At 46.8% G+C, this 14116-nt stretch overlaps 1 protein-coding gene across 1 annotated transcript in view; it reads right to left on the minus strand.

Moving 5' to 3' along the window:
• NMT1 (N-myristoyltransferase 1) overlaps window positions 1–14116 on the minus strand; it is a 187017-nt gene that overhangs the window by 100267 nt on the left and 72634 nt on the right. The window contains exon 7 of the mRNA XM_086923874.1: window positions 4410–4580. Within this exon, the coding sequence (XP_086780000.1) occupies window positions 4410–4580 (171 nt within the window). The remainder of the gene's footprint in view (window positions 1–4409; window positions 4581–14116) is intronic.

Here is a 14116-nt window from a genome sequence, read left to right on the forward strand (position 1 = left end):
ATAAATGTCTGCACTCAAGATATTTTCCATGTATTTCAGTAAATATATGCAAAAATAGGCAACAGGTACGGGACAGAAATGCTGGAAATGGAATATCCCAGCTATATATGGAATGGTAGGTGAAAACTGCTTCTCTGCATCCCAAGATGCTTCGCTACGATTTTCACAGTTTGTGTTTACTAGGAATGGATTTATGTGACCCAAAGTCAGATCACCTTAAAAGGTCGCTTATTGCATTCCTCTATGTTATCAGTTAGGCAAGTACGAGATCAATGGGTTCAATAATTTCTTTTTTTACACATTGCACAGCAGTGCAAGCTGCTGGACAAAATGGCTCAAATGGGAAGAAGAAAAAAAAATAAAGAAAGCCCTGCAGTTAAAGCTGGCTGCATCCTAGGGCCCTTTTAAAAATAAAAATTCAAACCATATTGCACACCAGCTTCTGTTGCTGTGAAACATGTAAAAATTAGAAATAATTTGACAAAACAAACCCAAAAGCTCTCACATAGGTGAAATCTAATGGCTTTGCCAATGCTTGTTGTTTTCCTCTGAGCGCACTACTGACAAACTGTATGCGAAAGAAAATAAACAAGCATTTGCAATGCAATAGGTCTCGCATTAGGACAGTTTGAGCTATTGGTCTTGTAAATGACAATTTTTGTATTTATGTGTGGTTTTTGAAAATAGCTAAATTAATAGCTTTGTCATTTACAATGCCAATAGTTATAACTTTCGCAAATGTGACACCTATAGCATTTGTAATGCAACATGTTTTGTATTTACGTGACTTAGATGTATTGATATTCCAAATACCAATGGCTTTTAATTTTTTAAAATATTTAATTCTTAAATAAAAGTGATTGTAATTTAGAAAGGCAATAGCTTAAACTTTTGTAAATAACTTTTGTGAAGATTGTGTTCAGTTTATTTTATTGTGACGAAAATCCAAGAACAGAAGTGAAATATTAACATCTTTTTGTGACATTTGTAATAAAGCTTGAAACATTGAGAGAACATATTTGAACCAGTGATGCTGTGCTTGCGCTGAGTGGTGCTGTGCTTGCGCCGAGTGGTGCTGTGCTTGCGCCGAGTGGTGCTGTGCTTGCGCCGAGTGGTGCTGTGCTTGCGCCGAGTGGTGCTGTGCTTGCGCCGAGTGGTGCTGTGCTTGCGCCGAGTGGTGCTGTGCTTGCGCCGAGTGGTGCTGTGCTTGCGCCGAGTGGTGCTGTGCTTGCGCCGAGTGGTGCTGTGCTTGCGCCGAGTGGTGCTGTGCTTGCGCCGAGTGGTGCTGTGCTTGCGCCGAGTGGTGCTGTGCTTGCGCCGAGTGGTGCTGTGCTTGCGCCGAGTGGTGCTGTGCTTGCGCCGAGTGGTGCTGTGCTTGCGCCGAGTGGTGCTGTGCTTGCGCCGAGTGGTGCTGTGCTTGCGCCGAGTGGTGCTGTGCTTGCGCCGAGTGGTGCTGTGCTTGCGCCGAGTGGTGCTGTGCTTGCGCCGAGTGGTGCTGTGCTTGCGCCGAGTGGTGCCGTGCTTGCGCCGAGTGGTGCCGTGCTTGCGCTGAGTGGTGCCGTGCTTGCGCTGAGTGGTGCCGTGCTTGCGCTGAGTGGTGCCGTGCTTGCGCTGAGTGGTGCCGTGCTTGCGCTGAGTGGTGCCGTGCTTGCGCTGAGTGGTGCCGTGCTTGCGCTGAGTGGTGCCGTGCTTGCGCTGAGTGGTGCTGTGCTTGCGCTGAGTGGTGCCGTGCTTGCGCTGAGTGGTGCCGTGCTTGCGCTGAGTGGTGCCGTGCTTGCGCTGAGTGGTGCCGTGTGATATTGTGGTGGTGCCGAGTGATAGTGTGGTGGTGCCGAGTGATAGTGTGGTGGTGCCGAGTGATAGTGTGGTGGAGCCGAGTGATAGTGTGGTGGAGCCGAGTGATAGTGTGGTGGAGCCGAGTGATAGTGTGGTGGAGCCGAGTGATAGTGTGGTGGTGCCGAGTGATAGTGTGGTGGTGCCGAGTGATAGTGTGGTGGTGCCGAGTGATAGTGTGGTGGTGCCGAGTGATAGTGTGGTGGTGCCGAGTGATAGTGTGGTGGTGCCGAGTGATAGTGTGGTGGTGCCGAGTGATAGTGTGGTGGTGCCGAGTGATAGTGTGGTGGTGCCGAGTGATAGTGTGGTGGTGCCGAGTGATAGTGTGGTGGTGCTGAGTAATGCTGCTGAGTGATGTTGTGGTGGTGCCGAGTGATAATGTGGTGGTGCTGAGTGGTAATGTGGTGGTGCTGAGTGGTAATGTGGTGGTGCTGAGTGACGCTGGGGTAGTGCTGAGTGATGTGATGATGCAGAAGGCAGAAAGGCACAAAAAACGAGTCTAGCAGAAGGGCAGAAAAACAAGGGAAAAACAAGTCTAACAGGGTGCAGAAAGGCACAACAAGGTATCAGCAGGAGACACAAATGGAATTAATTAGTGCAAGAGTATATATTGGTGGAGATCTCCAGATATGAATACTGTGGTACAGGGGCTGCGAGTGTATCCGAAGCGTTTTAACGTGACAAGAAAGGTAAACCGTGCGCATGGAGTGCTGGTGCAACCAATGTCAATAAACTTTCTGTACGATAAATGTGGCGGAAAAAAGTGTAACAACTAGTGAAACAAGTACTGGTGTGCGTCCTGGATTTATTGGACTGTGTGATATAGACTAAGAGAAAAGAATGATAGTGCACTACGGGTGTTGGGTGCGACAAGTATAAACTAGTATTTGAGGAACCATAAAACCACAAGATTGATCATGTCATGCGGAAGTATGATCAGTAATCATACCATTCAAGTGGGTAAAAAAAACGCGCCAAGCGGAGTGATCAAAGGTGACGAGGTGACAAATGTGGAACCGGGTAAACAGATGAGTAAATACTCACGTATGGTGTACGTGAATTACAAAATTTCTGTATCTGTGAAAGAGACAAAGATACTGTTACCGCGAGCGTATAATGGCATGCTGTAAGCATAATGGCGTGCGACAGTTAAAAAAAAACTTACTTGGAACTTGAAGACGGTGTGTTCAATGCGTTCCTGTAAACGGTGTCTGGAAATGTCGATGGCCCGATGGTGATCTTGGAAAGGAATGTAGACGAACCGGAAGTGACGAACGTATCCCAAATGCGATTCTGGAGCGTTCAACTAAAATGAACTACGTGAAAGAAAGACTTGTAGTTCTGTGACCTGTGCCGGATAGTGCTAGTGAATCTGAGCGATGCAGTAGATTGCGGAGTGTCAGTAGTGTGGATGTATTATTCTCATGTATTAAAGAAAGAACTCTCGTGTGATTGCAGCGTATCATTAAAAAACTAACAAAATAAAGGTAAAAGGACATGCTTTGTGACATCAAATGAACTTATGTATGAGTAATCTACAGACATGACAATAAACATGAGTCACGGCCTGGCGGCCGTGAAAGTGAAAGTACGGCCGGCAGGCCGTGGGCAGTGAATAATTAGGGGAGGAGAAATGCCTGATGCAGAGCGCACACTGGGGGGAAGCTTCAGATGCCTGTGGAGGGAGGCTGGTGGCTTTGATGTGAACGCGCTTTTCACGGGCACTGCACGGAATCGCCCGATGGTTAAGCTCTGGTTAAGCCCCAATATCTCTCGCAAGCTCAATGCGCAAGCGCATTGGCAGGCTCGACCTAAAAATGTTCCTGTAAAAAGTTTGGGGCGGGGGGTGTCAGTTGGGAGGTTGGCAAGCAACACAAGGGAGAGAGCAGATCGGAGGACAATGGGCTGTGTGTTTACAAAGACAAGCGATGTGCAGGCAAAACATAAAACAAATAGCTCCAGCGCATCAAAAGAGGTACTTGGTACATGTTCCAGAGAGTACACAAACACATGAAGGGAGACATGAAGCAAACAGGAAATTTCATGCAGTAACCAATAGAAAGCAAGGAAATGAGGGACATGAAATCCAACAAATGGTAAGTAATGGGCAGGTATAAGCCCCTTTTAAGATATATATATTTTTCCAAGAGATTTTGCAAGCAATGTGCAGGCAAAACATTAAAGCATGGGAAGAAGCAAAAACACATCCTTCATGAAACCGATAAACTCAGGACTAAGCCACAAAGTAAAGCCTCAGGGGCATCTGCTGAGAGTATACAAATAGATATGAAGGGAGACAAAAAACTGAGGAGAAAAACTAAAGGCGAGACAGATATGTTGTCAGTGCAAACATTTCCCATCTTTAGGTACAGGATAGTGGTGAACAGCAGTGTGGCTACGGATACATTTGCAATCTCCGGCTACTCCATGCACACATCTGCCAGAGCCCATATGAATGCTGAAGCAGTGAGAAGAGACCCCGATGTACCAAGGTATTTCACTAAGTGGCACACCAGCATGTGAAGCATTACCCAGACTAGACAGATTTCTGGTGCGGTTAGCTAATCTCTCCTCACCTGCAAGTACCCACAGGCTTCGGCAGCACCACCCCAGCCGTATACACAGCCTGGAATATGCCCTCCATGTGGACTCGTCTTGTGATCTCTCGGATTAGCACTGGTGCCACACGCTTGGATCGTAGTTTCTTGTGAACACAGAGGAAATTAATCTCCACCATCTTCTTTTCCCTGAAACATGAAGAGTAATATAACTTCAAGACAATGTAAATTATACAAAAAAAAAAACATAAGGTCACACAGAGCTCTGCAAATGACAACTTCAAGAGGACTGACTAGGTTGTCCCTCCCTTCCCCCTCGATAGAAGAATCTAATCAACCAAAAATTAAACTTAAGACTATCGCCCCATCCATAAACCAAGTCTTTAAGGAAAAGACGGCCCTATGTGGTCTACTTTTTATAAAGCGCACACCCAAATGAGACATCTTGGAGCTACTTTATACCAGTTGCATGTCAGAATATTGTGAGCAAAATACAGTAAAATATCATAGCCCAGCTTTCTAAAATCATAAGATCATGAAGCTATACTATTCTTACTTTCACATCCACATACTGGAAGACGCCAGTAGGTAGTTCTAGTTAGGACCCCGTTTCCATAGGAAGAGCGCTTTTTCTTTTGCCAAAAATTTTAATTTTAAAACAAGTATGGGGCTCACTTCAGCTGCTGTCTTGAAACTTCCGTGAGGATCCGTCAAGCAGGGGCCGGCATAAAAAAACAAGCATTTGCAATGCAATCGGTCTCGCTTTTGGGACCTTATATGTATTTAGCTATGCAGCACATAAGCCTGGGTTCTTAAGCATCTACTATTGTTTAAGATGGAGGGAAAGTAAGCACCAAACTGCGCGACACGCCAGGATGGGATCACATGGAGAGAAATATTGCCTTTTAGAGGGAAATGGTATAGTTCAAAGCTCTGTTTGGAAAATGTTTCAAAGGATTGCTTTTGGAGAGGAAGATGTCCCTTCCTGCAGTAAAACAATCCTGCCTCTATCCCAGGCACCCTTCTACTATAGCGCAAGGGTGTCTGTGTGGGCGCTCGCTGCACACAGTGCGTTAGTGCAAGGAGAGAACAGAAAGGCTGTGCACAGTCCTACTCGAACATTTTACCAAACAGTTCAAGTTTTCATGATCATAACTGACCAATTCACAACATACTGAAAGTATTTTGAGGGTATAGAAGTACATTGAAACAATCACATGAACGTGCATTCCAAGCATTCTACACAGAAAGAAGTATTATCAGGACCCTTAATTTAGATGTTGCACCAGTTTTTCTATCTATCATAAACATTTCCTTTCAAAATTCACTCTGTCCTGTATGCACTCATTGTGATACATTTCATTTTGGTATACTTGCCATACCACCTATAGAGAACTAATTCAGTTCACCTATGCTCGACCTTCAGCAAACGTTGGGAAACGTTTGCAATATGCTTGTGAATGCGCATAATGTTTTATTACATTAATGTACACCACATTTTAAATACATTTCCCAACCACCAATCTGACAATTTAGCGGCCTACGTTCAATACAACATGTGCATAGTTGACACATACATTTTGCTGTAAGCACATAGACCTTGTGCGTGTTTTAAGTAACTTAGCAAATCGCTCACACAATGCAGGGCTTCAAAAAGCTCTCTCAATAGGCCCTTACATTTATATGCGGAAAGATGGGTACAACTGTAGTATCAACACAATTGGTCATCACAATTACTACTTCAAACTCTTTTTCCGTGAAATAGCAAAGGCAATTGCCTAAAAGTCATGTGAGCAAAGAGTAACAATTCATGTATTCTGCCAGTGCATATGACCGTAAGGATCAGTGTAGATAATTTGCCTGCTGATAAAGGGAAGAACGGTTTCCCCACTGTTCCTATTTCCACAGTTAAACGTTATTTAAGCAACTAGTGTCTACAAAGATTAAATTATAGAATAATTACTTTAAAACAGTAATGTATTTTAATACATGGACAATGTCATACTGAGAATTATTAACAGTTTATCACATTCAGCCATACACTTCGATATGCTGCAGGCAGCTGTCATGTAACCTATCCAAAAAGAGCCCTTCACTTCAGCTTAAACCCGCAGTGATGCATTTAGCTATGGACTAATTAGAGCAGTGGTTGTCAATTCGTTATCTGTGGGGTTTACTCATGGGACCTGCAAGTGTTTACAAAATCAAATAATAGAATATAAAAACACATTGAAGTTTATACAAATAAAGAAGTAAAAAATGTTCTGTTTGTGAATTAACAAAATAATTCTATATTTGAGCATACTTGTTTTGTGTATTATATTGAGGTTCCAAACATAAACATTGCTTATGTGGGAGGCCCCCGACGTTCAATAATAACTTAGTATGGCTGAGTGCACCTGCTTCCTACCCATGCTAATTCCTGCGTGAAGGCCAGCGAGATAGCAGGATCGGTAGCCCGATGGCCATGCTGCTGAGCTGATGATTATGTCCATGGCCAGCTCCTGCCGCAGCCCCCTGCATTTGTTCTCTGAGACGGACTCTTTCAGCATGAAGTCCTAGAACACATTCTGGCTGGCAATCGTTGCGATGGCCATGGCTGCGCCTACCGGTCCCGAGGCGGAAGGGATACCTTAGAGTGGGCTGGTTCAGATTGTTGCCGCCGGCGCACGGTCAGAGCATGCAACGGTCACACACACGCTCCGCAGCTCTTGAAATGCTCGCCGCCCCACGCATCCAAAAACGCAACATTGCCTGACGGCATAATTGCCTCAGCAGGCAACCAAAACCCTTTCACTGTCTGATGGCATGATAGCCGCGGCAGGCACCCAAAACTCAACACTATCAGAAGATACTCGATAGACAAGGACAAGACTCTTCAAGGAAACATGCTGACAATTCTGCAAACTCAATCGACCGCTACCCGCGGCCCATCACTGAGCTGACCTTGTGATACAACCTCAACTGTGACAAAGCGTCACACATCAATAAGACAACCTAAATAGCGACTAAAAAATTCAAAATGAATGTGGAGTAATGAGGCTACTGCCTCGGTATCCAAAAAACTCACCACTGTCAGAAGGAATCTGACAGACGAAAACAAGACGCGTACATTCACTTTCACCTCATCCTGGCTAACATTGCTGCTTCCCTTCGTCACCGTCAGGAAGAATACAGAATTTGGTTCTATCAATAGGTGCAACAGGGGTAGGGCTTTATATCCAGTCCATTCTATACTGACGCATTAGAAAAAGCAGTCACATGTTTATCCCAGCAAAATGTGAGGTTTTGGAATGTTTGGTGCTGTATGCAATGTACTTCCCTAATTAGCCACTGTGTAATTACAAAAACATAATAATCCTCGCGAAACAGCTAGTTTCTCATGGTACAATGGGTAGGAGATTTACCAAAATCGAGCTAGAACCAAATTATAGCACAAGTCTCCCAGTTTGCCGCAACGCCGGCACATCATGTTTCAGTGCTGGTCACACATTACAGGAGCTGAACAGATCTCAAAATCTCATTTTAATGGCTTGGACTCTCCACTCTTCTCGTTCTTTGGTGTGATGAATGTGTAAGAATAAAAACGGAGGTTAGCATATTTCACTTTCTTAACTTTAATTATGCTGCAGCCCTGCTTCGGAAGCTCGGCTCACATGCTGTCTGTGCAGGCTGTCACAAGTTACTCTTTCAAGGCAATTGAGTGCGAGTTATATTTACGAGCAAATGGTAGGTACATTGTGTGCGGAGCAGTTGTTACACCGGTGCTAAAATGATGATGATGGAACATTAACGGAACCTGAATTACGTATTTCAGGTTCCGTTAATGGTCAATCATCTTAACGTCTTATTGTGCTCTTATGGAGGGAACATAACCTCTGTAAACAGCATCCGAGTAAAGCTTCTCTGCACTGCCTCAGGAACTTCGTCACAACATTTTTTATGTGAAGGCTTTTCTTCAATGCTTACGCATTGTTGCTACAGAGAAAAATTCGGTTGCAAACAACGATGGACTGGACACATCTTTTCTTAATCTTCATGGTCCTCTTGTTAGTAATTACAGACAAAATTCACCATTACCGGTAAAACGTATGCAACAGCATATGGTTATTAAAATCGTACACTTGCACCTCGTCCTGGCAAACATTGCCGCTTCCCTATGTCCCTCCCTTATCCGGGTCAGGAGCTGTCCTGGACTACGTTACCAAGCCTGTGTAATATGCATGAAGGTAAGATGTTCTTGTGCTTTAAAGAATGTTAGCCTGTAGTAATTTCATACATGTTCTAGAGTTAGAATGAGAGTTTGTATATTCTGTTAATGTGAGCTATGTGTATCTTTCAAAGGACAAGACTTCAAGAGTGAAGTACTGGTCGTGGGTCCTTCTTTAAATACATACTTTACTTGAATACAGAAGCCTCTATTTGGATGACTTTGTAGTAAACCCTTACAACATTTATTGGCGTAGGATTTCTTAACTGGACCCACCGACAGAAATTGAAGATTGCAAGTATTACATGTATTTTATCGGCAATCTGAAGATTTGACATTTAAATTAATGGATTACACTTAGGATCAGCTTTTAATATCTTTATGGCACAGGTATGTTTTGCCTAGCTATTTTCTAACTAGCTGATGGTGATCATTTTGTTGATGCTTATTTGCTGAGAAGTGTACCTGAACTGAAGTGTTTTGCTTCAATTGTCGTCCGTTACTTTATTTGCATCGGCTGTCATTTTTGGGCAGTGTGGGAATTTATTCAGCTGTAATTTTCGGGCAGCGGGGAGCTTAACTAGGCTGTTATTTTGGGCAAAACCTGTTAACAAAGCACAAAGCTATCAATAACACCGAAGCTCCACCAAAACAGGCCCCAAACAAGCCCCGCCCACACGTCGAGGTAGATGTCAGAGACAAGAACACATTCCCTCTATTTAACCGTATTAGAAACAGTAGCGAATTTGAAAGTTCGCATAATTTCCTTCCTCTTATCCCTGGTGTGTGGCACGTTCATATCAGACGTTCTTGGTTTTTAGGTCTCGGCTAAGCCCGCGGAAGCGTGTTCTCGCCGAGAACCTATTGTTGCCGTGTCTGCTTTCCAGGACACAATCCTGGCCGCGCGCATCGCCTTGGAGGCGATTTCAAACTGGCACGCGCACAAGTACGAGCGCGCTGTGGTCAGCTGCTGTCTACGCATTCACACAGACACACACACGAGCGCCCATGTACGCAGGTACATACATACAGACACACCCCCGCCCTGCACACATACACCCACGCGCGCACACACACACACACACACACACACACGTGCACCGAGGCCCCCCCCCCCCCGCGCCGTCGCACGCATACATACACAAGTGCACCGAGCCCCCAGCCCTTTTCAACTTACCGGTCCAATCTCGGGGGACTCCGCTCTCAGCACGCCAGCTTCATTCCCGGGGCTCCCTCTTGGTCAAGGTAGCCCCGCAACACTTGCTTCTGCTGGCGGCCCCGGGGCTCTCCACCGCTCACAGGAGCCCCGGGCCGCGAGACGCCTTCACTTCGCCTGCCTCCTCTTCCGGTCCGGACGCGGCCCCGCCCTCATCACAGGCAACCTTGCCTGACTTCCGGTAAGGCTTTTTTTTGCTTCCGTGGATGTCAGTGAGTTCTTGTTTGTGAATTGTTACTGTTTACCACATGCATTTTATTGTGCCTGTGTAGGCTTTTTGACCATCTAGATTTATTGTGCATAGCTTTTAACCTTGCCCGTTGTGATTAAGTGGTAAGAGTTTTAATCACTCGTTTTAGCCCGCTCTAGTAAGGACATTTTGACCAGATATGGTTAGGGTCCATAGTTAGTCATTTTCAAGCACACGTATAGTGTATGTGTTAGACTTTTTCAAGAGCACACGTTTGTAGAGCTATGCTTTTCCGAAACGCCTTGAAGGTGGTCTCAGGATGCATGCCTTCTTAACTGAACGCTCTGGACCCCCCACCCAAAGCCACACCCACAACCTTGCCAAGTGTCACTTATCAGGATTTAGTGTAGCACGTCATTTTTCTCTTGATACTGCAACAACGTTTATGTCATGCAATTAAGAGCTTCATAAATCTGGTGATACATTGCCTCTTGATTTGCCAAAAATGTAAATTATCTCCTGCAGTTCGCACTCAGCAGCTACCACTGCATGCTTGCTCTGCCTAGGTTAGGTGACCTGGCTATTTGGAATAGCCAGGGGCATTCCTGATTGTTCATAATCTGTCCTGGCATTTTCACTAATTTTAGCACAGATCCCAGTTTTAGAGAGGGTGGACTGAACACCGAGGCAGGCAAGCTTGTATGCATTCCATTGCAGGATTAGTTACCAGCCTTTTTAGAAGTCAATTTAATTAACATAGATTATACTGCTGTAGAAGTTTCAATTATTTTATTTCTTTTAGTGTCTTGTTTGTGTTCTCAATGCTGGTGGGCACTGTTGTGTCTGTTGATGTGAAATTGCAGTCCTTATTGCATGTTTGTGAAATTTTCGAGTTTTTCTTTTTCAAAATCTGGACACTCTCTGCCTAGGTTTGATGAGATGTGTTGCCCGCGGTTACGGCGCTATGCAGTGGTGCACTTGCTACATCGACAGTCCTTGTGAGGCCCTTCACTGTCCTCCTTATTGGACTGCTGGTGCACATAGTGCACCAACCATAGCATGAACAAGTTATCATGGCTCCTGCTGCTGACTCTTACAGCAAAGGGATTTGATGGGACCTCCACCGCTTACTACATAGCTGCCAAGTTTTCACATTCTTAATTTGTGATATTTCTGTGGTTTCAGTTGGCAAATGCGTAACATTCTACCGACATGTGTGACACTTAGAGTAACACTTTCTCATAAGCAATGACCAATATTTGAGTGTCTGAATTTTCTGCTACCCCTTTCAGACATGTCACACACCAATGAACTCTGATCAGCCCCCCCCACTGCACCGTCCCTTCACTGCTGCACTCTCTCCTCAGCCTCTCCCTGTCCCGTCCCTTCACTGCTGCACTCTATCCTCAGCCCTACTGGCCCGTCCCTTCACTGCTGCACTCTCTCCTCAGCCCCACTGCACCATCCCTTCACTGCTGCGGTCTGGGTCTCTGTGTGCGCGGCTCGGCCTGGGTCTCTGTGTGCGCGGCTCGGCCTGGGTCTCTGTGTGCGCGGCTCGGCCTGGGTCTCTGTGTGCGCGGCTCGGCCTGGGTCTCTGTGTGCGCGGCTCGGCCTGGGTCTCTGTGTGCGCGGCTCGGTCTGGGTCATGTTTTCTGTTGATTGGTCGTGGTGCCAGACTTTCGAGGGTACAGCAGGATTGCTTGGAGTTTTTGAGGTCGTTGGTGAACCATGAGGCTTTCTTGCTGCCGGGTCTGCTGGGGGGTTTCTTCAGCGGTGCAAGGTCAGCCACTGTGTGAGGTTGCGGGCTGCTTCGTTGGGGTCCATCGTGTTGGTGGGAGTGTTCTGGCTAAGGGAGGTGGTGAGCTGGTCTGCGGTTATCTTGCTCCAGTTTCTTCGGGGAGCCTGTTGCGGGTGGTGGTGGGTCGTGGTTCTCATGAAGTTGAAATGGACGCAGCTGTGATCTGTCCAGTGAAGTCCAGTGGAGTGACTGAAGGAAATGTGCTTGCTGGAGGAGAAGACAGGGTCAAGCATGTGGCCGGCGTAGTGGGCGGGGGTGTTCACCAGTTGCTTGAGTCCGAGGTTGGCGAGGTTGTCCAGCAGGGTGGTGGTGTTGTCGTTGTTTTCCAGGTGGTAGTGGAGGTCCCCTATTATTATTATTATTATTATTATTTAATTTTATAGAGCGCGTAGTCACCGTAAGTATCCCAGCGCTAAAAGGAGGATGTAGTCTGAGGAGGTGAGGGCGTGCGGGCTGATGAAGTCTGCGATGGCTTCGCTGAATTGTGTGCGTGGTCCCGGGGGTCTGTAGATGAGAGTGCCTCTGAGGGTGGTCTTCGGGTCGGTGTGTATCTAGAAGTGAAGGTGCTCGGCGGCAGTGAGGGTGTCTTCGGAGTTGGTTGTGATGCGGATGGTGTTTCTGTGGACGATGGCGATGCCTCCTCCGGTTTGGTTGATGCGTTCCCTCCGGGTGATCTTGTAGCCCTCCGGGATGGCTATGCGATGTCGGGGGCTGAGAGGCATTCATCCATGTTTCTGTGAGGAAGGCGACGTCTGGTGAGGTTGTGTCGAGGAGGTTCCAGGGTTCGACGGCGTGCCTGTAGACGGAGCGGGTGTTGAGCAGGATGCACTTGAGGGGATTGTTGCTGGTGCTAGGCTTGGCGGGTGCCGGTTCGGTGGCAGGTGAATTTGCAGGCTTGGCAGGTGAAGGGTCCGTGGGTGCGTTTTGGGGTGGCTTGGTGGGCGGCGGGGGTGCGGCCGGTGTTGAGTGCGTGGAGGGTGGTGGCGTCGTAGTTCCGTCGGGTGGGCTGGTATCGTTAAGGGCCAGCGCGGACGGGGTGGCCTTTGGCGCCCCCGCTGCGCGTACACGCGGTCCTCGCCATAAATGGCGAAGTGGGAGGGAGGAGCAGGGCGGCGAATCGGAGGGAGGAGAGGGTACAGAGGAGAAAGAGGGGCAGCGGCGGGGAGCGGGGGTGTTCACAGAGCGGGAAAAGACGGTCGCGTAAGGGCGACGAGGGGGCACAATACATGGACAGTGGTACAGTACAATTACAGGGCACAAAATTCAGCAGATGTACAAGCTACTTAGCACAGGGGTAGCGGCGAACTCTGGCAGCAGCGGTGATCACCTGGGCGCATTCACGGGGGGGGGGGGCGGGCGGGTCAGAGGTTACCAGGTTGATTGCTGGAAGCAAAGCTTTCATCTGTTTCCCTGTCCACTGTCAAGCAAGCTGAGAAACAGACAAATTGCTTTCACACACAGAGGGCTGCATGTTTAGCAGCCCCGTGTGTGTGTGTGTGTGTGAAAACAAATGCTCGGCCCCCATTCTCAACCACTCTGCACAGGTGCCTCCTGGAGTACGACTGATCGGATGGCTGGTGAATGCTGGGAAGTCTTGTTCACATTATCCGTGCACACAAAATGACATGAGCGTACCAACTCCCTTGCAGAGTATATCGATATCTGCGCATTCTGTAAGGGAATGCAGAGTTGCCGAATTCCGCATGCTCTGCAAGCAGACTGGAATTTTACACCTAGGCCTAGAAAACAAATAAAGGTCACAGGGATGTTCTAGTCAGGATATAGAAAACCTTTGAAATTCACAGAAAAAAAACGAAAGGCAGACGTTATAGTGAGGCTCACATTTCACTAGTACAAAACCAGCAAGTCCTAGATACCTGAGCCAACTATAATTTACACGCCCGCATTGCACAGCTTATAACCTCACATAGTACATTAATCATGACATGGTCAGTGACATCACGGATATCAACAGAAACCCTCACACACCCCTATACAACATCTCATGCCAACCCAACCACTCCCATACCCATTCACAGACCAATACAAATACTCACACAAGCGCTCATGTGATCCATAGAGCCACTCAGGCACTCGCACAACCACTCACCATTATACCCAGTCACTAACCCACACAGTCACACTTACCCAAACAGCTACTCACCCACCCACTTATTCACCTATATATCCACTCACTCATTCATTCATCTACACAGCCTCTCAATACACCCAATCATTAATCCTTACAAGCACTCACACAACCACTTACATACTCATTTACACATCCATACAAGCACTCACACATCCATCA

The sequence above is a fragment of the Lissotriton vulgaris genome, chromosome 5, assembly GCF_964263255.1.
Source record: "Lissotriton vulgaris chromosome 5, aLisVul1.2, whole genome shotgun sequence".
Taxonomy (NCBI): Eukaryota; Metazoa; Chordata; class Amphibia; order Caudata; family Salamandridae; genus Lissotriton; species Lissotriton vulgaris.